Genomic DNA, 25,456 nt, shown 5'->3' on the forward strand with positions numbered 1-25,456 from the left:
ACTTACGATTGTCTCTGACTGTGGAAAATTCAATGCAATCACCCGGAAAGCCCCAATTTTTCATAGCTTCAGGGAAGTTGTCTTATTTTCGCTCTAATATAAATGAGCCATAACCCAAAAACCAGAAGCAAAAGCTGCCATGTAACAAACAACATTAGGTAACATCACTAGGTAAACTGATTGATTGCTCACCTGGACATAATAATTACAGGGGACAAAAAGAAAAAGTGCATATTTGTCAAATGTAAAATATCTTACCCTCTGCAGGTCACAGTGGGGGTTGGGACAGTGGGTGGGCCCACAGATGGCCACATCACCATAGCAGGTACACTCCTGACAGGACTGCGGCCTCCATGACGTGTTGTTCTGTCGAGACAAAGATTGAAGCAGGCATTAAAAATGGCCGAGGTCACGCTTGGTTTATCGCTGCAGGAAAACAACATTACTCGTTTCATCGTCGCCATATTTAAACACACCAACAAGTCATTTGACGTTGACAGCTGGGGCAGAAGACTGCAAACACACAGGCCTCTTTGTACATAATAATCTAAGAGAAAATGTTTGCTTGGCTGACTCACTTGGAAATTTCCAGGTCTGGGATTGAAAAAAATAGAATAATAATAATAATGAAACTATCCTAAGGGACTTTACTTTCGACTAATTAGCACAAAACTATGTGGTAATTGAGCATCTCAAATACAGAACACGAATATGAAATGATCTTAAATGTAATTTAAGCTCCATGTTTGGGGGAATCGCACCTCTCTTGCTCACTGCAGTGGTTTGTATGAGCTCCATGATTATGGAGTAAGGTTTTACTGCTGCAGTTTACAAAATGCGAGCACCACCATAAGAAAACCATTTCACATTTTGAACTCTTATCATCCTCTACACTTAAGGTTGTAAAACACTGAAGGATTTCTGCTGCAGGTAGTGTGAAACTACTTCTGTGTTGATTAAAAGCCTCGAACACCATGGCCAACTAGACAATGAGATAGGGCAAAAAGGCAGAAAAGTTAGAGATCAGCTCCGCCAGCTGGCTTCACCCTTTTGGATGCCTGCTATTTGTCAATAGCTCATAACACCTAGCTGACGATGTCTGAGCTTAAAGCCAAAATGAAATCAATATTCCAGTGCCTGCATATGCCCCCCATATATCATCTTACAGCACATAAATCCAATTTAGCCAAATGATTAATAACCCACTCATGACGGGAGTGTCCATGGGCAGATGTGGCTATGAAGTAGAGCCTTCATGGAGAGGTGGGGTGACTGTCCATCCCAATGGCTGCGCTTCATTTAAAATGGTAATTTAAGCTGTGCTTGCATTTGTATAATGGTCTTATTTTCAGGATCAGCTGTAGCGAACAAGGAGAGGCAAAAAGAAAGAACTTCAAAGGTTACTGCAGGCTTGGATCTGGGTGCAAACCTCAGCACCACTTCATAACCAACAGGAAATCACTCACATCATGTCTAGATTTTGTTCACAAATGACATCCTTAAACATCAAAGCTTTAGACATACAAAAGACCAAATCAGATCATGCACCCTTCTTACATATGGAGACATTTATTTTTAAATGAGGAGAAATGAGGATCTTAAACTAAACTTGCTATTCATCCATCCAAAAATAAGACAACAGTGTTGGCATCAGAAAAGTGAACTCCTCTTCACCGTTTCACTTCAACAAATCTATTTATTGAACTTTGACAAGTATGATAACAAGTGTGGATGTGTAAAAGCAACAACACTTCCATAAACATTACCCATACTGCAACCACGTATAAAAAAGCGGAAATTGGATAAAAGACATGACAACAAACTGCTATCTCATCTCATCATCAGTTGACAGAACACCATTAAACGCAGAAGACTAAATAAGATGGCTGCACACGGTTTTATTGCTTTATTCTGCACACGCATCCAAGGTCAGTGATCTGCTCCATAAAACAGTCTTACAGATTGTGAGATGAAAATAACATGTTAAATACAGCCCCAAATTATGTGCAGGAGTATTTATGGAACGTTTTACACTTAGCTGTAGCTTCCAGGTCTGAAAAGTGTGTTGTTTTTCTAATGGATACAGAGGGCCAACTTCTCTGGATGCAAAAAGACTGGCTGCAGAGAAGTCTATGATTGTCTTTGTTCTATTGACCTCATTAAACCATTTTCAGAAGACCTACTTGGAAAAAAGTACTTTAAAAAGTAAAACACGAAAGAAAGTCGTGCATTAAGCATGCAGTCCAATGTCAGAGTAGTTATAGGTTACGTTGAAAGACACACAGGCAGAGATGAGAGAGTAAAAATTTAATTAGGGACACAGCCAGTGGAGGTGAAAGACACCTGGAGAGAGCATGTAAGTTAACGCGCTCCCTGTAGTGCAGATTAAACTGTTTATGCATCTGCGTACATGTGTTTAATTGTGAGTTTGTGGATGTGCAACTCTGCACAGCTGTGGCCAGATGTATAACGAGCTTTATGTGACAGCAAATGAGTCATAACAAATCTCTGCAAAGAGTATCAATGTTCCAGGAGGGAGGAGCGACCTTCACAAGGGAAGGGAAGGTGGGTCTCAATCGAATGCGGCAGTTTTCCCAAGTAGGCATTCCTTTACTGTGACAGAAACGCACACGTGATGAAGCAACACTGACAACGTTCAAACAAACACCCTGATGTAGGAAGACACGTAAAGTAGCAGCTTCATTTTTCTCAAACTACATCAGAAGACCAATACAACTTTAGCCTTACTTCAGGCACGCCTTGAGGTCAAGTTCATCCACAATCCCCATCGATCAGCTGATCTCAAAGCCAGCAATCAGCTGATGCATCAGCTGATATCCTTCTACACATTCTATTAGCAAAACTAGAGGATCTGCTATGTAAGCTGCTTTAACCTGCCTACTTAAAGTGCACATCTGTAAGCTGCTTTGCAACCCACCTCCACCTCCCTCCTACTGCTGCTGCTCTCCCAGCTTTCAACCTTCTGAATATGTACATGTAAGAGCAGAAACGTCTGCCAAATATAAATTGCTGCAAATTCTTGACAACAGAAGCACTGACCCAAATGAATTTTATATACTGTATGAACCCACATTCGAGTGTATTGCGCACATATTTTCAACTACAAGAAAAAGCAATCTAGCTACAACACAAAAGCAGACTGCCTCTAAAAGGCACACAGTTGTACTCTACTGTCCTGAACCGTCTCCGAGGTCACCTGTTCTGACTCCACAGAGCAGTTTGTCACAGCAAATATACTGCTCCCTCTTAATCTCTTTGTTATAAAAAGACCAAAGATACTTCCCTCCTGGCCTTTTCTGAATGTGAGGTTTAAAAGTATGGTCACTGTGAAAGTGTGACATCCTGACCGTAATTCAGAAAAGATCCACCATACCAACCAATCTCTCTAAAACGATGATCTATTCTGTGTCGCATGGCCTTCCGACAGATTGGCCGACAGGCTAAAAGAGGATCAAAGCAAACATAAAAATGGGAAATTATTCTGACTGGACCGGAACAGCAGAACCGCGGGCTCCTCAACAATTCTTTCATTTAGAAAAGTGATTGTTATCAAAAGTACTGGAATACAAACGAATACAAAGAGTCTTGTTATACAGTAAGATAAAGACCCTACCTGTGTTTGCATGTGCCGTATTTCTACATATGCTCACATTTAGCCACTTGTTATACACTAAAAAGTGGCTAAATGAGACCTGATGCGTCAGACTAGAGACCATAGAAGCCTACCATTAGCATTTTAATGCTGACATTTGCACTTGTCATAGAAAATGGTATTATAGTAAACAGAAACCTTTAGGGGTTTTTTGAAATGTTGATCAGATGGATTTGTACAGATTATACAAAACATAGTACCAACATAGTAAATCTCATCAACTTTTATTTCTCACAGATTATTTTCTGTAAAATATAATTTTTTTTCACTAAAGGAATCGGTTCAAAGTGAACATCACTCAGCATTATCATATTCACAGCAAAGTTATTTCGCTGTTATTTTAAAAGATTTTTAAAATAAAACAAGCATTTCACCCAAACGTGTTACAGCACCTTTTCCCACACACACACACACACACACACACACACACACAGTGGGTGTATTTTGAAGGATGGGCATGTCACATTATATTAATAACCTGTAAGTGCAAGAAAAGGGCATCATGTGAAAGATTTGGACAGCTTAAATATAATTTAGTTAAAGGGGTCACTGGGGTTAATAATAAGCCTGTGTGCATGCAGGTATGCCCTCAGAAATAACTTTCCCATTATGGCTCTGTGGCTGCCATTCGTGGCAGTGACTCATTCTTAATAGAGCTGTGTAAAATTAGCACAGCAGCTAATAGCATGGGTGTCTGACTGCATTGGCACTGGGGTGCCGCGGCTCAGGGGCCGAGTCCATTTCAGCCGAGGTCTTGGCCAGATCCAGGAGGTTACACTTTGTTGCAGATCTACGTCGTTTGCCTCCTGAGTGTACGACAAGCCAAATGGGATTGACCCAGAGTTCACTGTAAACACGGACCTCTTAGAGAGGATAGGGCAGGAGGGCAAGGATTTCTCAAGAAACACCGACTCCCTCCTGTTTTGACACGTCCGAGCAATGGGAGCTATACAGACAGCAGTGTGAGCGGTAGTAGCAATTCCTTCCCCATCCCCTCCCAATGAGACTGTCCCCTATAGGAACCCATACCTGGGATTCGTTGATTAAACATCTAAGGAGTTGAAGGCTTATTTCATTCGCCCCCTGGAGAAAGAGCTCTGCCTCAGATTCGATTTAGGCCAGAGCCAGCTCAGCCAACATGGCTGAATGTCTCCAGTTTCATAAAGAAGAAAATAGATCCATAACTTTCGCACACAGTACATTCTGGTCAAGGCTTTCTGCACGACAAAGCAGTTTGCAGTGTGGAAGTCGAAGTGGAAGGTTGCCAGGTTTCATTACATCCCAAAAAGAGCCACTTGAATGAAGTATAGGGTATCTATAGTTAATGTCAAATGAATAAATTATAAATAATGATGGATTTTTCTGCAGCGATGGGAAGAACAACACTACAAAAAGTATATGATAAATTATTTTGACTAGAACATATTCAGCTTATTATTGGTTTGTTTGATTAATCTTTCCAGCTTTACTGCAAAACCAGTGACTGTTTGTGGGGATATTTATTGTTTATGACCATTTCTCTTATCGTACTGCATGCATACGTCTCACACTTACAAGCAGAGAGAGCACAGGGGATGCCGTGTTCTTATCAGTTAAGTGGAAAGCTAAGTGATGAGAGAAGTGCAGCTTTAACCTCCATTAGTTTGTTCAGCAGCCAGCATCAGAAGGCTGTGGTCACAGTGGGAAGCTCCCAGTGAGAAGCGTGTCTTCCTCGCTGAATCTCAAACAGGATAAAGCTGAAAAACAACCAGCATCTCCGAGTCAATTCTCCCTGGATGAAAACAGAGCGAGGGGAGGACTTGGTTGGCCCTACATGGGATTAAGTGGCAGTTTCGATTAAAATCCAATCAAGAACAAAAGGTAGAGTCAAACATTAACAGGCCCCAGTTTTGTTGAGCTGTCAGTTGAACTAGTTGGACTTTCCCATTGAAAACAGAGAAGTGTGAAGAAAGGCAGGCTGCCCAGCAAGCAAAATGTAATTGGGCTAAAATTGGGGCAGGAGCTGATAGAAACTAAAGCTATTACTGAGGCAAATTCAATCGTGGGACATGATGGCTTAAAGCAGCCAAACAGCCCTGACTGAGGCGCTTCAGACGACTGCAAAAACACTCGAGCTGCTGCTCAAGGGAACTCGCTTCTGTCAACACAACTCTGTATTTGCAGCTGATCAGCGGGATCACACCGAAGCAATAAGTTGTATTCACAACTATGGATATCTGGGCCAGGTTTCAATAATGCAACAGGAAATCTGAAGTATTGGGTAATTTGACACTGCTGGGGGAAAAAGTATCAGTTTGCACATTGACTTTAACAGCACTGTTAAATGTTACCTCACCTACTGTAATTGCTAAAACTAGCATTTCTTTTTGTGACCCACTATCCCACATTAACAGAGCAGTAATCACAATAAATTAAAGTTTATTGCTGTTCTTGGAAACACAACTAATTACTGACAATCTTTCTTCTTTAATTAACAGATTGCGTTTTGGTTTATATTTTTGTTTTTCCAAGTCAAAAATTAAATTACGGCTTTAATTTCAAAGCCAAACTGATGTGAAGTGGTATGGATGGGTTCTCAGGGTGGCTTTGGTGAGCTTTCAGTTGGAGTTGTTATAACATCTAATATGTTTTTTATTTAATTTGACATGTGCAGCGATTGTAAACGGGCCTATATAAAATACTGATGAAGAACTAACGCAGAGGCAGAAAGCAAGAAGTCATAGTTTCTCCCCCTTGAAACAGCAGTGCCTCCAAGAGTCTCAGCTTTAGGCGTCCCTGTAACAACGGTGTGGATGGTAAACGTATTAAAAGTTAAATGTTTTGAAACTAAACCCGAAAACAGCTACAACGATCTGCGTGATTTTGACAAATGAATTATTTTTCGATGCCCTTTTTGATTTACGCTCAAAAATAACATTGAGTCAACAATATGAGGCTTAAAGGTCAGTTTCCACTTCATATCAGAGCATCCTGTGCTGCCACTGATATCCATGTCAAGACATCCTGTTTTATGCATCAGTCATTGTTTATAAACAAAGGTACATTTTTAAAAGATATGTTTTTTTTAAAAACTGCATTCTGGAAAATGTAATCCCTCTTTTGCTCTCTGATTGCAGCCTGAGCTTTATGGACCAAAGGGAAAGTGGAAAGCTTCTGGTACTGAAAGTCATGTCCTTTACCTGCAGATTCTGCATATTTATTCTTGACTTGTATTACAGTGAAGTGAACAGAATTTAACAAACTTATAATGAATAAGAAATTGAAGAACCCTGACGTACGGGGCAAATGTGAGAGTTAATATGATGATAAAACACAGACTGACACCACAATGAAGTGAAAACCTACAGAATTAATGTTTCGTTTTTCTGCACATTTTCTTCTTCGGTTGCAAAGATATCATGAAGTATCAACTCACAATGCATTGCAAAATTGCAGATATCAAGATACTGCAAGATTGGGAGATGTGCTGTTTCATGCATGGGTTTTGTTTAAAAGAAAAAAGAAAATAGAGATGCAGTGGACAAACCAGGCCTTACTTCCTCAGCATCGTTTCCTGCTCTCGGGCTGCTTCCTCATCGTTCAGCTGATGCAGACGGAGCGTTAGCATTTCTCTTTTTAGAGGGCAGCAGCTTTGTCGCTCATGTTTTGTCAAATAAAACACGGCTGAAATGAATTCAAATTCATTCATTTGCTGCCGTTTAACTGCTTCATCCCACAACTTCCCTCAGTGTCAGCCAGCTGATTATATGCTAATTTCTTACAAGGCAAGCTGTGAAAACGAGCAAAGTTATAGAGCTGCCCAGCTGAAGGACACCTAAAACTGTCACAGTCTCGGCCAAAAAGCCTGATTTAATCGAAGCGTTGGCAAATATTCAAAGCACTCACAAAGGGGACGACTCTTTCTGCTCAATGGTTTAATCATGAATTTCCCAGCCTGTCTCGCATCTTTTTCATTACTGACCCCCAAGTACGAGCTATCTAGCAACTAATGAATCGTCTCCTGCTTTGCATGCAGGTGTCCTCTGCCACAGGGTTAGCATTGTTAGGCTAATAGCCACACAAAGAGAAAGGAAGAGTTTAAAAGTTGTGGCTTAGCTCATTGATTCAACTTTCCCCCATGCCTCCAGTCCAATTAGAGGGCCTGCTGGTAAGACATGACAAATGACTGGCTGATCGTTGGCCTCCCAGCACCCATAAATCCAGCTGTCTGCCCTCACCCTACCATAGCTGCTATCGCTCCTGCAGCCAAATATCAGCATCGAGCACGTAATGGGTTCTGGATCATCAAACAGATGGCCCAAAAGAGTCAGAGTCCACCAACAAGAAAGAGATTAGCAGTGAAGCCACACAGGCGTGAACAGAAAAACAAAAGCTGGGTTTGTGACACAGAGCAGATTCATAATTACTTTAGGAATTTGTCACTGCTGTATTTTTGCAATTATTACACAAAACAATAAACATGTCAGCCTGAAAAGAGTGACTTGACTCAAAAGGAAAAACAGCTTTTATATGATGGTGTGCTGCAAATAAAGCCAAACTAAAACACCTCAGCAGTGAACTCTTTAAGATGCATTTTTTAATATGTTTATTTTACTTAAGGTGCCATGAGGAGAAAACAAGCACAAACTGATAAAATTTGCATAATTTATAAATGAAGTCACAGGAAAAGTCCTGATAGGGGAAAGTTTACAACAAGCCAGGTGCAGAGATCTGTAACGACGAGCGAGGAAGGAAAAACATTTCGCTCAATAATTCACCGCTTCTGTCTCAGCACCCATTAGCTCTAATGAAAAATCTATGCCACAAGTCCAGCCACAAGTTTTGACGCTGCTCGGACTCCATTTGTGCTGCACTACAGATTTAGTTTGATTCAGGGATTTATACTTTGGAAAGGCTAAAACAAAAGAGACAAATTTTCTGTGAGCCAAAGACAACAATGGCTGAGATGCAGGTGAACAGAAAGCCGAGAAACTAAATCACATACTGCATTTCATCTCACAGGCCCGCTGTGATACATAATGCATGCTTCCTGCGTTCAATCTGAGAAGTTTGTTCCCTTTCATTGTTGAGCTTTTGGAGGAGCTGACTCATTCATTATCCAGTGTAGAGGTTCCTCACATCTTACAAAACTCATTTGCATTCATTCAAAAGGATTTCAGGTTGAAGCCACACTGCATAATTTGAAATCTGTTTGACAAATCTGTCTAATTTGTTCCTGTTTTGTTGCTCCTGTCAGCTCACAGTGATCCCACTGCAGACACATCATCATCCCTCCAGCTTCCAATTTTCACCTCCAACACCTTGGCAGGTCTTGGCAGGCTACAGTGAATCGCTCCTACAAAAGAACAGCAGCTTTTAGACAAACAAACAGAATGTAAATAATTTATATATTTAGATAGCTCAGAGAAGTGCCGCCATTGTTTTAAAATCTTAAAAATATGGACTGAGGAGCTCTGAAAGTGGCTCGGACTGCAAAGCGTTATCCTCAAACGTCTCGCTCATGTACACGAGCAAGAACTTTAATAACACACCACTTGGGCACGGTGAAAGTCATGTTAGGTGACGTAGGCGGCAGCCCTCCGTCTCCCAGCTACAGCGTAACCAGAAATTTGAGGCTGAGCAACTTTTTAAATCGCTGTTTTTCACCTCAGAGGAATGAAGAAGTTAAAAATTAATGACAAGTGATTTCTGACCCATTTTGACGCTCTGATTTGATTTGGGGAGCTTATGAATCTGTAACCAAATTTTAATTTGGGGCAGCTGTGAGCAGAGCTGGAGACCTGCGCTGCAACACAACTGCAATCCCGCTTGGAGGAATACCAGCTGGATAATGTTTCATGAAGCTGCTCCGGTAATTCCAGACCCATCAGAGAGAAGAAAAGGGGAAAGGTCAGAGGATGTCCTGTTGGCACCATTACTGGCTACCACTCAAACTTACATATTTATACTAACCAGTGTCATGTTGCACATTCACAACCAATTTAACTGCATCCCATTCCTATCTTTCTTTCTTTTTTACCTTTTAGGAAGGCCTATGTTTGTCTTCAAAACCTTTAAATCTACTTAAAACCACATACAAATCACGCAAAATGCACAATTTTCTTAATTTAGCACTACCAACTTGGCTCCAAGGTACTTGGCTCCTTCACCAAGGCTAATGGCATTGCTGTATTTGGTTGTTTTAAACCAAATGATCTAAATCTCTAGTTTGCACTGTATTCAAACTCCATACATACTGGATGGTCGTTGCATAATGTTAGTGACCAACAGACTGTCAGAATAGATCAAAAAATAGATCCAAGTGCAGATAAAGAACTTAAAGATGAACTAAAAATGGGCAATTGTGATAAAAGATGGAAACAACATGATCTAATAAAGACAAAGGAAGACATAGCTGCATGCATGTACACAGAGGGATAAGAGCCAAACAAGACACAGGTAGGAATAAGACGGGGGTGGGGCAAGCAGGTAGAAAGGAGGGGAAACAAAAATGGGAAGTCAAACCGAAACAAATAGGGAAAAATTAGAAAACTAATCTTCACAGTAAAACAGGGAACAACCAAATAACCAAGACACATGAAGACAAACACTGAAATGATGACAGAGAAAGAGCAAAAGAAGGCGAGTATAAGACTAAAAGCAAGTAAAAATAAATAAAAACCTCAGGGAGTGTGACTGGAATGGTGCCTGAACTGGTGTGAAAATGACCCACTACAAATATGACACAACATCCAAAACACATCTCATTAAACAAAACAAACAAACAGAAATTATTCTGGATTAATGAATTAAGTAAGAGAGCGTTTGCTGTATCGCATTTCACGTCTCGCTTCAGCACGAAAGTCACAAACGGCTCATGTTCGCATTTCCTTAGACTGAACTACATTTTTAAAATGCTTCATGAACAGGGGTTTGGGTGGGTGGCACGTAACAAATGTTAAATTGCTATCTGGAAAGGCTGGGGGCCAGGACTTGAACTGCTGACCCCGTGATTGAGGAACGAGCGCTATACTTGCTTAAGCCTCGGGCCCCGAGATGTTGCCGTTTGTCAGGGTTGTTAATTTAAAGTTATCTCTCCAGAGTGGGAACAAAACGCTGTGAAATGACGCACGAAAGCTTAAAATGTGTTGACATGACACCCGAAATGTCCTTATAAGTGGTGCACTGTGATTTAAAGGCCACGTCTCGTGCTTAATGATACAGAAACAACATCGCCAGCTGGCATCGCTGACTTAAAAACTGCAGTAGCACGTCAGCTTTCCTCTATATATATTTAACACCAAATTTTAAATGTTTTCTGCTTCACTTTATCTAATGTTTAAGAGTAAACTGTAACAGCTGAAATGGGAATACAGCAATCTTTAAACTGGCCCATTGCCTCCCTTAAATACGGCATCCTCGCCTCGATGCACAAGACCAGGGCGCTCGACTGATTCGCTTCTTGTACATAAAAATATCAAAGTAAGACTTTGCAAAAAGGGATTCAAGCGTTTGCTTAATTACTCAAAAATATAAATTATGAATAAACTGACCATAATCATCCTCATTCCACTTTCTTTATGTTGTTCATACTTAACGTTGACATTACATCAGGATTATGTCCACATCACCTGCTGTTAATGTGTGCTCTCAACTTCCTCTTGAAAGAAAGGAAAAGTCCCGAATCAGCAGTTACTAGGCAAGTGATGACTAATGAATCACTCATTAACAATTCCCCATTCCCACTACTACTATTCAGTAACAAAAACCCATTCTCATTGCAAGGGCACCAAATACCGCTGGTGGCATCTTAATATCCACAAGGTTTTGTTTTCCATCCAGTCCCTGATCTTCCACATTTGGGCAATAAAGGTCATTTAAACACAACAGGTAAGGCCATTTCTCAGTGTACTATACTTTAACCAAAAACACAATCTTTTCCCAAACCAGATGATTTAGTCTAGTCTAATTTAGTCTGGCAAGTGAAAGCCGAAGTAAGAAAGCAAGTAAAAACAAACGGATGCCTGAAGAACGGCGAATTAAAGTGCAAAACAGGAAGCTATCAAAGCCACCATCCAGCCTCCTGATCCAGACTCTTCAAAAGAGGACCTCTAAGTTGAGTAGTACAAGTAGTGTTGTTGTTAGTAACTAAGCAGGTTTGTGTCCATTATCATAACGATTTGTAACTCAACGATGGTGTAATCAGGTTGTTTATAACACCTGTTCAACTGCTCATTCACACAGATATGAGATTGGCCAATCACACGACAGAAAGTTTAGACATGTAAACTAACTCTGAACATGTATGGTTGCTCTGAGTATTTCTAAAACTGGTTTGAAAAGGTTTGAATAATAGAAAATATCCAGCGAGCAGCAGTTTTCTGGGTGAAAATTTCTTGTTGAAATTGGAGGAGATTGGGCAGCTGATGCTTCCAGCTAGCAGTAACTCTAATTTCTCATTAGGATCTGTAATGCACAACTTGTTGAGTCTTGAGACAGATGGGCTACAGCACCAGAAGATCACAACCGTTATGAATCCTTTCAACTAATAACAGGAAAGTGAGGCTACAAATCAAATGGGCTCACTGAAATTGGTCAGTAGAAGATTGGAAAAACATTGCCTTGTCTGATGACTCTCAATTTCTGCTGCTACAGTCAGATGGGGAGGTCAGAAATTGGCAAAAACAACATGAAAGCACGGATGAATCCTGTCTTCTATCAGTGGTTCTTGTATCAGTGGCGTAATGGCATGGACATGAACAATGATTTCACTGTACTCAAAATGCTTGCCACAAGTCATGAATGTGCGGCTGAAAAATCTGAAACCAGTGATGCAAAAATCTGTGAGGTATCCTTCCAGCATCACGTTCACAGTTATGGGATGAGATGAAGAGGGCAAATGTTAGTCAGAGTCAAGTTTATTATAAGCACATTCAAAACAACAGCTGTTGACCAAAGTGCTGTACAAAACATAGGACCAGATGACAGAATATAAGAAAAGAAACATAAATTGGGCTGTGTGATATGACCAAAATCTCATATCCCGATATAAGACATCTATCGTCCGATAACGATATAAATCACAAAAATTTAACATTTTCTGTAAATTCTGTGAATCGCGGGAAGTGTTTCCAGCTGGGCGTGGTGTACCTGGAGTCGAGTGTTTTAACCGATGCATGAAACGATACATTTTTAGACATAAGTTGTAACGGCCGCCGTTTTCTTTGTGAGTATTTGTTACACGGCGTGCTGCGGGGAAAAGCCTGTTCTAATGTTTGAGTCTAAGGTTTATTTTTTAGCACCTGGCGGCTCTTTTTTACTTCTCATCCGTAGATAATCTGCTCTTTCACGGGATTCAGTTTATTTGTGATTCAGAAAAGTCTCAAAAGGATCTTGAGCTTCATTGTGAAAGGTTTATGTGGAAAATAAACAAGCGGACACGCGATGGTTTTACCGTCGTTGTTGCTAACGATAACGCATAAAAACAGGCGCTTGTCCGTCTGTAGTGTGGTTATATTAAATATAAGAGAAAGAGAGAACTTTAACAAATTAATATAGCCACTACAGTGACCATGAAAACGATGAGAAAATATTGCAGTTTATTTTGCGACATCACGAAACAAACGATAGCATAAAATGAAACGATAGACGTTTTTATATCATCATCCGATATATATCGTTATATCGAACAGCCCTAACATAGTAGTCACAACTCCTTCTGATTTAAAAGGCAGAGAATAAAAGTGTCTAATGTTGGGGAGGTCCTGACGTGAAGGGGCAATCTGTTCCACAGTTTAGGAGCAGCCACAGCAAAGCCTCGATCTCCTCTGCGCTTTAATCGGGACAGCAAGGAGCATTTGGTCCGCAGACCTCAGTGATCTTGAAGGAGTGTACAAATCGAAAAGATCAGACGGTACGAGGGCTCTAACCCATGCAGCTCCTTAAAAACAAATATTAAAATCTTGAAATCATTTTGAAAACTGACTGGCAGCCAGTGTAATGATGCTAGTACTGGAGATATCTGGTCTTGCTTGTGTGTGCCAGTTAGAGACTGTGCTGCAGCGTTTTGGACCAGCTGCAGTTGGCTAACCAATCACAGACTGACACCTGAATAAAGATGATGGTGGGATGAAATGACAGAGGAATGGCTTCACTTTTGCGAGTAGCTGGAGATGAAAGAAAGAAGTGTTGGTGTGAATCTTGGGTCAATTTATTCATTAAAAACATGCAAACTGCAGCTCATAACTTTATTGTTCCCATAGACTGTACAAAAACACAAATGCACGATACAGATCCTCACTACTACAACGTCGTGGCACCCCTGTGTATATTGATATAGACTAAACAATACAATATCAATCCACCATGAATTTATAAGAATAAACCTCCCGATTACAACTTTGTGTAAATGAATCTGCCTTTTAAAAAATGAAACATGAGTCAGTGGCATTATTTATTCATATGTTCTCCCAGTACAACTATGTAGTCTCTGCCCAAAATTAATGATGTAATAGTGTCACTGCACTATGAAATATGACCTGAGGATGCTTGTATCCTCTCTCTCCAACCAGCCGTTGCAGTCTCCTGCCCACGCTCACATCAACGAGCAATTTTCCATGTTGTGTATTGGCCTAAAAAGACTAAGTGCAGTCTCACAGAAAAGTAACCGCCCATTTGCTCCTTGTACCTCCTGGCAGGTTGTAAAAGCAGCAAAACTTTCTTTTCAGGGTGTAAAAGTGCAGCAATAGTTTAGCAAGCGGCATGCAATAAAAGAAAGTTCTACAGCAGCTACATCTGCTCTGAGAAATACGATGCGGTGAGTTCAAGAAGCGGCAGACGATAAAAACTAAATCTAAAGCTCGTAAAATAAGCGCAGGAAGTTTGCACATCACTCTTTGTGGGTGTAAAATGACTGTGAACCAGCCACCAATCAGCGGCGCACGCACACGGATGAGGATGTATGGATTACCAGAGGGACAGCTCTCTGACAGATTCAGCAGCCAAAGGGAACCTGACACAGGAAACAAGGCGTGCTGCTGTCTAAATGAGAAGAGCAGCAGCTGTGTGTGAGTGTGCGCATCTAGTTTAGGAACAAGGTCTACCCTTTAAGCTACTCAACAGAAATCACACGTGCTGTCACTCTAAATGTGAGTGTGTAGGAGTAGGAGAAGCCAATTAAAAGAGCGTTAAGCAGACTGCAAATGCAATGGATGCACGGATCCAGGAAGGAAATACAAAAACACAACTGTCCTTGGCACTCTTATGAACAAACACGCACTCACCAGCTCTCCTCGTGGGTCAGTACACTCTCACAGAGATGAAAGTACACTGCACTCCAACATAAAGTACTCTCTCTCACTCTGATTTATCCCTCTACGTGTTGGCATTTTCTATCTATTTATATCTCTGTCAGTGGTGATGAAAAATAAAGAATTTAACTTTTAAACAGTGTTTCATCATCAAAGTGGGATTTTAAAATTGACAAGTATCCTAGAAAAACATGACATGCGATGGAAATGTCTTTGACTATGAAATGTAACTATTTTAAATGCTAGAGTGACTTTGTTGCATGAAAAAATACCCAAAATCCAGTTTGTGTCTGCAGCCTTGACAGGAAGTTTTTAGCTTGCATGCAGCAACTGAGGGCAGCGATGTGGAGAACCGGGTACAGCATATTTTTATTTCAGGTCTCTGACCACACACACCCACTTGTAGAAACCAGCACAGACTCTGGAGCAGTCACAGTTACAGAGGATGGAGAATAAGCCTGCTTCGTTAATAGAATATAAACCACTGCTGGCATGGTGAGCAAAAATGCTTGTTTGGATAACGCAAGACTGTTGCAAAAAATGCCATGATATACTTCTGGCATACTTCTGACTCTACAGGAAGTTACGCATTTATGACTCTTTTGGTGCAGCTATAATTCATTAAGCCCCACAACCTCCAAAATATTTTTTCTTACATTCTTGTGCTTATCTGTTAATTTTTGTGGGTGCATTTATTGAACTTTGTGTTGCAGGTGATGCAAAAGTGTCATTATGTCAGGAACCTTTATAAAATTCAGACCAGGAGATTTACTGAGACATGAGAGATGTTCTTGGAACTTTTTCTTCTATAGCTGGTTTTAATTTTTGCAAATTTCACTTCATGATCACCTGCATTTTTAGATCGCTCCCTGGAAGCCCCACTCTATAACTCCTATCTGCCATGGGGTGGACCTTTAAAACTTATCTCTGACTTGCATGTGGAGGATCATAGCTGATGATGATGGCTGGTTCTGCAGGTACAAACCAGCAGCTTTTAGGTCAGGAGTCAGCTCCTTTCCCCCCCAACATTTCAAAGATTGCTGTGAGAGTTTTATGGTGCACAGAGTCTTAACATAGTGAGGTGTCTAAGGAAGAAGCAAAAACCACCTAAAATGTAGCCCTACCATTAAGCCAACATGTGGCTGCGCACAGCACTTTGAAATTTCATACACTTCTTTGGCCAAACCAGCACAATCTTCACTCACTAACTGGTCCAGTTGCCAGATTAATCTCCTTAAGACGTCAATAAAATAAAAATCAAGAGTTATTTTGACACATAACTCTTTGATTATGTCTCCATTTGTCCACACGGGACTTTTGAAAAGACGAAACAACCTTATTGTTGGTAACCACACACTTTTGTGCATTTTCCATCCATATGAACAGCTGCTATTATACATTTCAGGGAAACACTCTACTTAAGAACCCTGATAATGAGAATGATGATGCACAACTTAGAATCAACATTAATTATGAAAAGCAAAACAAACACTGTAATTTTTTAGGCAGCAGTGGGGGAACCAATCGATACCTAGAAATTTTCCATACACAAGATACAACTTCCTGTATGTGCCGCTGATGTTTTGATCTTTGACTGCTTACAAACATTAACACATGGAGATCTGATGTCACAATCGAGGCTGTTACAAAAGTACTGCGTCGCTTTATAATCCATAATTAGGGTTCCCTTTGTGTCACTGCTTCATGCTTCAAAGGCAAAGTTTGACTGTGTGTGTGTGTGTGTGTGTGTGTGTGTGTGTGTGTGTGTGTGTGTGTGTGTGTGTGTGTGTGTGTGTGTGTGTGTGTGTGTGTGTGAGTGTGTGAGAGAGAGAAGAACAGAACACACAGAGTGGTGTTCCTCTCTATATTAGCGATTTGATTAAGATAAGCGAAGCATAGCTGTTGGTAAAGAAGCCAAAATGGCTGCGATATGCATTCATTGATGTGAGTTTGTGTTGTGACAGTCTGCGTTTGCGTATAATCCAATCTTCCTACTTCCTGCTCTATAATTGGTTTTGTCCTCAGCAGCACAAACCCAGGCAGGATCTTCCTTCTGGGAATTTTTTGTCTTCTTTCACTTGATTTTTTTTATTTTTTTGACAATCAAAGCATCCCATACACACCCACACTCACACTCTCTCTCACACACACAGGCTCTCCAAACACCCCCTGCCAGCGCTGACAGGATTCTTTTGCAGTTTCTGCACAACAAGCAGGGAAGTTACAAGCATCAAGCTGGGCGTGTGTGTGTGTGTGTGTGTGTGTGTGTGTGTGTGTGTGTGTGTGTGTGTGTGTGTGTGTGTGTGTGTGTGTGTGTGTGTGTGTGTGTGTGTGAGTGAGAGAGAGAGAGAGACACAGCATTGCCCTGCAGGGTGACTGATAATCAAAGTACATTATCACCACTGAGCATTTCGAGTACTTTCCTGGTAGTAAGATCCACGGGCTGAGACTGACACTTACACACACACACACACACACACAAGTGTATTTATTAGATTGTTTTGTCTGGAAACCCTAAGAAATTAGAGCTACATGGTCATTAAGTCCAACTTTGGTTAATCTTACACTAAGATTTCAGATAATAATAAGATGAGAAATACTTTTCTTACCCCATATTTTTTTAATTCTCTCATTGTAGCAGTTAATAAGGTAATAAATGTCAACTTAACAAGTAAAATATTTCAAATTAAAAGCAAACAAACATTGTTATAATAAAAGAAACAAATCTGTGAAAGGAGGACTTGTTTTGGTTCACAAACACATGTGCACGCACATCATCTGATTGTATCAGTTCAATAAACACTAATTACATTAATCCGTTATTTAAAAGATCAGTGATTTACAATGTGTCAAAAAAACAAAAAAAACTGAACATCAGACTCAGCTGAACCAAACTTGTTTCATTTGATTATTTTGTAACTACTAAAAAGTTAGAGATTCAGTTCAGCCAGATACAAGGCAGTGCAAAGTCGCACATTTTCACATTAAAATCATCAGAAGATAATTCATTCTTGATCTTAGAAGCAGCAGTTTAAAGCATAATTTAGACTGGCTTAAAAGCTGAGCTTATCTGAGGCCAACAAATGAGCGAGATAGCGGGAATCAAAGGGCACTGGAAGTACGGGGCAAAGGAGCCAGCAGGCTCCCACTTTCTTTATAAGTGGAGGATCACTATGTGGCAATATTCTCACCCCTACTCTGCTTCTGATTGGATAGTGCCTGCTCATCCATCAGCCTTACAAGTTACAGCATACAAATCCACAACGTCGATCACTTCCATGTTTCCTCTTCATTATCTGTGTCACCAAACTAGGAACGCATTCTGGAAGTGTGACCTTTTCAATGATATGCATGAAGATTTAGGCGAATTGAGGTATCTTGCTTCCCCCCTATATTCAGCAACTGAAAGGCTTATTGAGACTTATCTCTGACATTTTTAAAAACACACATCACTGAAATGTTTTCATAACATATGGGAGCGGTTGCAACTGAGGTAGCATGTTGCTCTTGATTTCAAATCCAACAGCAGAAAGCTCATGAGATGTGCCTTCGTCCAATCACGTGAACCTCTGTGTTTCCGTGGGCTTGGAAGGCTGGAGAGGAAGATCACCGATCACTCATCTATTCACTGTCACTGACTCGCCCATCAAGAGGCCAGCAGAGGAAGCAGGGCGACCCCTCGCTGCCGCTGTGGTCACATGCCATCAGACTCCACAAGCTTCAGTTTGGACTTTGACTAAAAGCAAGTAGATGGATCACCAGCTGAGTTTGTTTTGGTTATACTGAGAATATTAGTTATTAAATAACTGTTTCAGAAATCGTCTTGAGTTCCTAGAATGCAAAAGAGAGAAAATGAAGCATAAATTGCCTCTTCATCCTCACTCAAATTACAGATTCCCAAGTCTTCCTCCATAATTCAATGCTTCCAAGGCAGCTCCAGATCTGACTGAGCTGAATTTCGTTTTAGGGTTTATTTGGCTTTCACCATCTAAGATATAACTACCATAAAATCTACCATCACATCTAGTTACCTTATGCTGCAAATAAAAAAACCAAATTAATGAGTAATTCATGCATTTGCTGCAGGAATATTTGCCTCAGTTGCTGCAGTTACTTTCACCGCTCCATCAAGTTCTCAGCCTCCTCTCCACTACACCACAGGCACCGCTAGTCCAACCGAACCAGCAGAATCATGCAAGAGAATGAAAATCTGGCAAATGGAGCAAGATAATGTCCTCTTTATATAAAACCGGAGAAAGCGCAAAGTCATTTTCCAGTAGGACAGAATCAAATGAGTGTGAAGATGTCAGAAAATCATTTGGTTATGTTTTATGACTCAGCTGATTTAAAAAAATCTTTCGAAACACTTCTTTGAAACAGTTAATTACTCCATTTCTAATGATTTGTCTTCTTTCTCTTGAAACTGGCAATTTTTACAAATAGATAATTATTAAAGGATGTATTTTGAGCTGATTTTTTAATTCTCTTTAAACTGCATATTGATGCTATGTATTGATATTATCTTAGCAACAGCCTGTATTATCAGAAACATTTTTCACCTTCACTTCCCTCTTCAACATATCCCTCTACACCTCGCCGCTGTAATTACAGAGCTTCCCCTCGGGGATCAATAAAGTTCATCTCATCTGATATCATCTTCTCATCTCATCTCATTTTATCTTCCACGAGGGGTGAAAGACACGGATTCACAGAGCTACCTAGAAAATGTCGTTTGGATAAAGTACATATGTAAAATCTTTTCAGATGCGCTATCAGGATGTTCCCTCAGGAAGAGGAGCAATCGATAGTTACCCCCCAGGTGATCTTCCAGGACTGTTTCTACTGATTTTGTAGTCTTTTGGAAAAACTTGCTTCATAAAATATAAACTCCTTTAGATGGTTCAAGTGTTCCAACCTCACATCTTCTCCTGAAAGCTCGGTGATGACATCATGTGTTCGAAGTCTTTTTCAGTCTTTCATTTTCCAAACTTTTTTTTTTTTTGCATTTTTGCAATTTGCTGTTGTCTTCTTTCACCTTCTGCTTCTTCTATTTTACTCATATTTACCATAGTTAGTTTTTACCCCATCATAACTTTGAATCTGCTTTGAATCAGTGGACTAAGCACTCCAACTTATTTTCTTTCTAAGTGGGAATCATTTGCATATGCAAAGATCTAAACCTGGACTGCTTTCAAGTGAAATTCAGATAAATGTATGCAGTATCATGGCTTTCCTGCAACACTGCAGCGAAATATTTCCCAATTTCAACAAGCATGATGATATTTAACTTAATTATTCTCTATCAGTTCGCTTAGCAGCACAATTATACCACCAAGAAGGCAAACATAGGAATTGTGCTGCACTTAATTTAACACACTGCTGTGTGCAGATATCTACCTGTCAGTATAAAGGTATAACACGCATTGATTTATTTGCGTGTGATGACATAGAAGCTGTGAAGAGTTTGTTTTGTTCTCCCCGCAGGCTGAATAAAGGTGAAGTTTTCTCTGTCTCTGAGAGCAGACTGTGAAATGTAGGAGCTCTGCAGCTTCGATCTCAGATGATCGTCTACAAAGGTGTTTACGGAGGGAATCCAGCCAACAGGCTGTGCTGTGTTGAATGATTTGGCTGAGAAACGGGAGCCAAGAAGTATTCTGCCGTGCACGTTTTCTAACCCGAGTGAGCACAGCGCTGGGTAATTATTTGGCAGAAGACATCGTGAAATGGATATGACAGCTGCAATTACAATGAGGATGAAGCATGACTGCCGTGCTGGCCTGTATTTTCTGTACCGTTACAGGCCCTTATGTCACTACGGATTTGGGGTTATTTGGGCGTGAATCAAGTTTAGGAGAAGTTGATGGTTACTGATTTGAGATATTAAAGGAGGCGATGAAGACAAGTTAATATTCTAAAAGAGGATCTTGGTAAGAGTACCAACCTGAGTAATTACAATTCCTTATCTGCAGTTTTGCTGCTGCTGTCATTGCATCTGTAGTAACCAAGGTTGAAAGATGGACATCAACCATTGGTAGGCGAAACCTGATCGTTTTGGCCTTCGGCACTTTAGTGTCTAACTAACTGATCAACAACAGATAAGTCACTGTTTTCTACTTCAAGGTTGTTTGATTGTGCCTCTCATCGCTCCACCAGCCTCCTGACATGCATCACTGTAGGCTGTAGGTCTAACATACATCAGAAAAAGACGTTTAAGAGAGGACGCTTTGTCAGAAATTGTTGCTACTAGGGCATCCGAAATGTGAGGGGAAAAAAGGCTTCATTACCAAACATCATTCTATGATATGGATATGAGTTAAATCTTTGATGGTCTTGGTCTGGACCTGAACCAACAGACTAAGATCACCGATGCTGCTGGCAAGAAAAAGGACAAGAACTTATTTATTTCCACAACCACGTACAAATCCCTGTTTGGTTTTTTCACAGACCTTATACTGACCTGCAGTAAACTCAACCTGAGTACCTACACATGTATTTACTCAAACTTCAGCATGTGTGAAAGAAAGGATGAGTAACCCTCAGCGCTTCTGGACAAACAGATAAATCTTTACACTACAGCAGACAAGATTGACACGTGTGCAGGAAATTGAGTGTCTGTGTCGGTCCAATCACCTCTGACTCTAAAGGTTATCTCATCCAATTAGTTTTCCTCAGAAACTTGTCAATTGCAAATCGATCGTGGCACCGCGTCCAGAGGTTGAATCGGCCAGGAGAAGAGTGAGGAGACTTTATTAAACTGCACAGAGGATATAAAACCTTGGATTCAACTAAACTGTCTTCAATCACGTTTAGACTACAGAAGGGTCACAATATCCATCCTACCCACAGAGAAAGGTTCGAACCAACTTGGAGGGTAGAGCCAGGAACATCCTCGCATTAACTCAAAATTTTAGGCATGGAAACACGAGTTTAAATGAGCATTTAAGGCTTTTTCAGGCTTTGGATCCCTAGAGAATGAGAAAAGATTCCTCTAAGAACTGATGGAAGAATTTTCATAAAACACACATTTTACTTTTCAAGGAACTAGTTACCATTAACTGTAGCAAAAAACAGCTCTTTTCCCAGGATCTCTCTAATAGACAGCACTACTTTCCCCTATTTTATACAAACTGGTGAGTTCATGCTTACATAAAGACAAACTATTCATCACAAGCAGACAGCCATTCAATTAATATTTTAAAATCGCCTTTATGTTCTCATAATTTATGCGCAGAAATGCTAAAACACAGGCGTCCTTTATTGGTAAAGTTACTGCTTCAAGTTTCCCTTAATTTGAAGGATTAGTGAAGAAGCTGCTTGAACAAAGCTTAAATGAAGGTTTTATGAACTGAAGGAAGAGCAGACAGAGGAACAAAAGAATATTTATGTCTCTTCTATATATTTCTCAGTTGTTTTAAGTCCTTCATTTTAGTTTAACTCAAAATTTCCATGTGATTTGCTTCATAAAATACAAACATAAGACAGAAACACAGTACATATTAGACTTAGTGGGACTGCTCATTGTCTCCTACTCTTTCATCATATTGCAATAATGAACAGCTTATCATGAAAGCCATTAAAATGCATGGGTTTTGTCAGCGGTACAGCTCAATGGGAATCGTTGTTCTTTCAGCTTCAGTCAGGTGAAACAACAAGTCGACGCAACACTCCTTCAGTATGTTCATGTAATTCCTGAGCAGTAAAGAGAATCTTAAATCAATGTTACACAATCTGGGGTTTCCATGAATGTTTTACTCTACCTGTAAATGTCAATGAATTCTGGACATTCTCAGCTGCCGTGGCATTTCACTCTAAATAACTCCAACATATAAAAAGGAAACATGACCATCAGCAACACTGAAGTGAACCATTCAGTGTCATATTGCTGTTTGATGCATTTTATTTCATGTTGAGACTCAAGTGCATGCTGCAACCTCCAATCCAGCGGTGTTGGGATATTCAAACATCCACACAATAGTGTTGAAAGAGGTGCGCAATGCAAACAATGCTTTATTCCTGGCAACCAGACAGGTGTCAATGTTTGGCTTCCCCTAGTTTGCCGGCATAATTTCTAGTGTCAGTTCTATTTTTGGTTGGTCTTTCCCAGATGCAGTTTCAGTGTAAGGGGTGATGTAACATCCCTGTTTGATCCATATCTTGTAGAGCAAAAGGCATGTTAGACAGCAGCTTCAAACACACTCTTACAACATTATTTTAAATCCTTGTGAGGAGCTTTTAAGGCTTGCATAAGCACCAAAAACATCAGGCTGAGTTACGGGGCAACCTGCACATCCAAAACATACACTGTAAGCATCAAATTCTGGTATAATGATTCAGCAACAGAAATACTCACACTGCAGCAACTAAAAAGGGTATGTGCTTTCAATTTGATGAGTCTCTTTCACCACTTTCTGCTGCTGAGGCTATGAAACAGTGACAAAAATCCCGTTTTCATTACTCAAACCAATGACATTCCTTGACATTCAACTTCAAAATGACACTGGTACTTGGCAATCTTGCTTTTATTTAGAACTAAAACCAAAATACACCTAACTGACTGAGTTATGCTCATTAGTTGAGACTGGCTCGGGTTGATAAAAACATTGTTTCCAAATTAGATTGCAAACCTTCACCATTCTGTTCGAGAGTGATTGCAGTGAGACGGACCACGATTATTTAAGGAGCGATTGCCTCCCACCAGGCGAACCTGCTGTAGTGTCGGTCGCGATTGGGCTCTGGGCTCAACCGCTGCTTTTTTCCAAGTCCAAGGAGGTTGCCACCCTATTTTTACCCTAGTGTGACTGAGCCAAAATACAATCTTCCCATACCAACCACTCTATTTCCAGGTTTAATTTCTCTGAAATTAAATTCAAGTTAAACGTTCACCATTAAAGATCCACAAGAGCAAGATCAGGAGCAACTGATCACAACAGGACTTCCAGGGAACAATCCAAACACAGCAGGAGAATTCACAGTAATATAGAAGGAGACCAGCAGCAGCTCTTGATTTTAAAAAACTTCAAGATAATCATTCTTCTAGTTTAAACCAGAGGAGTCACACCCTCCAGGTCATTAGAAAGACTGAAAATTTAAATCCCTTTGTCATCAGTTTTGTTTTTCATATTCAGGCTGTTTTAAAAAAGACACTTTCTACACGTGTAACTAAAAGTACTACTGGCACCAAGCAAAGTTTATTTTTAAATGCCTATCCATTTGAAAGTGACAGCAAACAAATGTAATAGTACACTAAGAAATTTCTGTACCACTCGCTTTACATTCAATCCATAAGGAGGAGGCTGCGAGTCAGAGTCCCCACTATTGTTTCCTGACAGCAGTGGAAACACAATACTCCTGCGACCCCTCAGAAAAACATGTACAGCAGGAAAGTGCTGGCTAAGGAGATGCAGAGCTGAGTTATTTTTACCTGAAGACAGGAACAAATTAGAGGGTATTAGAGGCAGTGGAGGAGGAAGACACCAGAGAAGAGGTGAGTGACTCAAGTGGAACAGTGCGTCCTCCAGCAGGCTTTAAGATTTTGGGTTACGAGCAGAGATGGGAAGTTGCTCTGCTGCTGCCGTTTAATAAAGCTCTCCTGCTCTTTGGTGTGTGTCTTTATAACCTGCGTGGACTTGAAACTTTAAAATACAAGGCTGGTAGTTTCATTGTTGTCTTTTTTTTTTTTTACATACATCCAGTCAGGCTGTGGCTTCCACATGCTGATGGACTTTATTTAACCTGCTCTTGTGCAGCTTCACTCTTCATGTCTGCACACTGTGCTACACAGCCGGGCCTCAGCAGGTGCTCGTGTGAAACCATGACAGCTCTGTCCATATTTAGTAAAGCTCTGTGATGACTCCACATACCGTCCCTCTGCCTCCAACCCAGATTATTTTGGTGGCAAAGACTTTCCAGGCACCAGTGAACAAACAGCTGCAGCCAGGCGCCAAGAGGAAAACACCTCAGCTATTTTGACTTTCACTTCGTAACTGAATATGAGGGTGGAACAGTTTTTGAATTATTGGGGGCAGACAGATGAGTGTGTGCAGAACATGCTTTGTAAGTGCTGAAATCCACATGTACACACAAAAACTGGATAAATAATCACCGTCGGTGGAGTAAAACATTCCTGACGCCGATTAGCAGACGGCGGCGGCGGCAGGCAGGCAGCCATTATAAATCAGAAGGATTACTGCTCGTGGCGTGGCCTACATTGGAGTGGCAAACATGATACTGCAAGTCAACTATTTGTGTCCTCATAAAGGAAACCGCCAAAGTGCCGTACTGTATTTATCCATCTTGGCTCAATGTTTTTGTGCTACAGGGAAAGAAGCTATGAAGGGAGGAGAGAGGAGGATGGTTTAGGATCTGTTCTCAGACAGAATATTTTGCATAAGGAGCGCTGCAGAGCCGAGGTGGAAAGGAGCTGAGCATGTTGATATTATAAGCATTTTACTCCATAACGTGTGTTTCAAATGATCAAAAACCAGAAAACTTGAGA

At 40.5% G+C, this 25,456-nt stretch overlaps 1 protein-coding gene across 4 annotated transcripts in view; it reads right to left on the reverse strand.

Moving 5' to 3' along the window:
- The window catches only part of fras1 (Fraser extracellular matrix complex subunit 1), a 297,426-nt gene that overhangs the window by 201,272 nt on the left and 70,698 nt on the right, over positions 1–25,456 (reverse strand). For all 4 annotated transcript variants that reach the window (XM_026186631.1, XM_026186630.1, XM_026186633.1 and 1 more), the window contains one exon: positions 259–366. In XM_026186631.1, coding sequence (XP_026042416.1) covers positions 259–366 — 108 coding nt within the window. The remainder of the gene's footprint in view (positions 1–258; positions 367–25,456) is intronic.

This window comes from Astatotilapia calliptera, chromosome 12 (genome assembly GCF_900246225.1).
Source record: "Astatotilapia calliptera chromosome 12, fAstCal1.2, whole genome shotgun sequence".
Classification (NCBI taxonomy): domain Eukaryota; kingdom Metazoa; phylum Chordata; class Actinopteri; order Cichliformes; family Cichlidae; genus Astatotilapia; species Astatotilapia calliptera.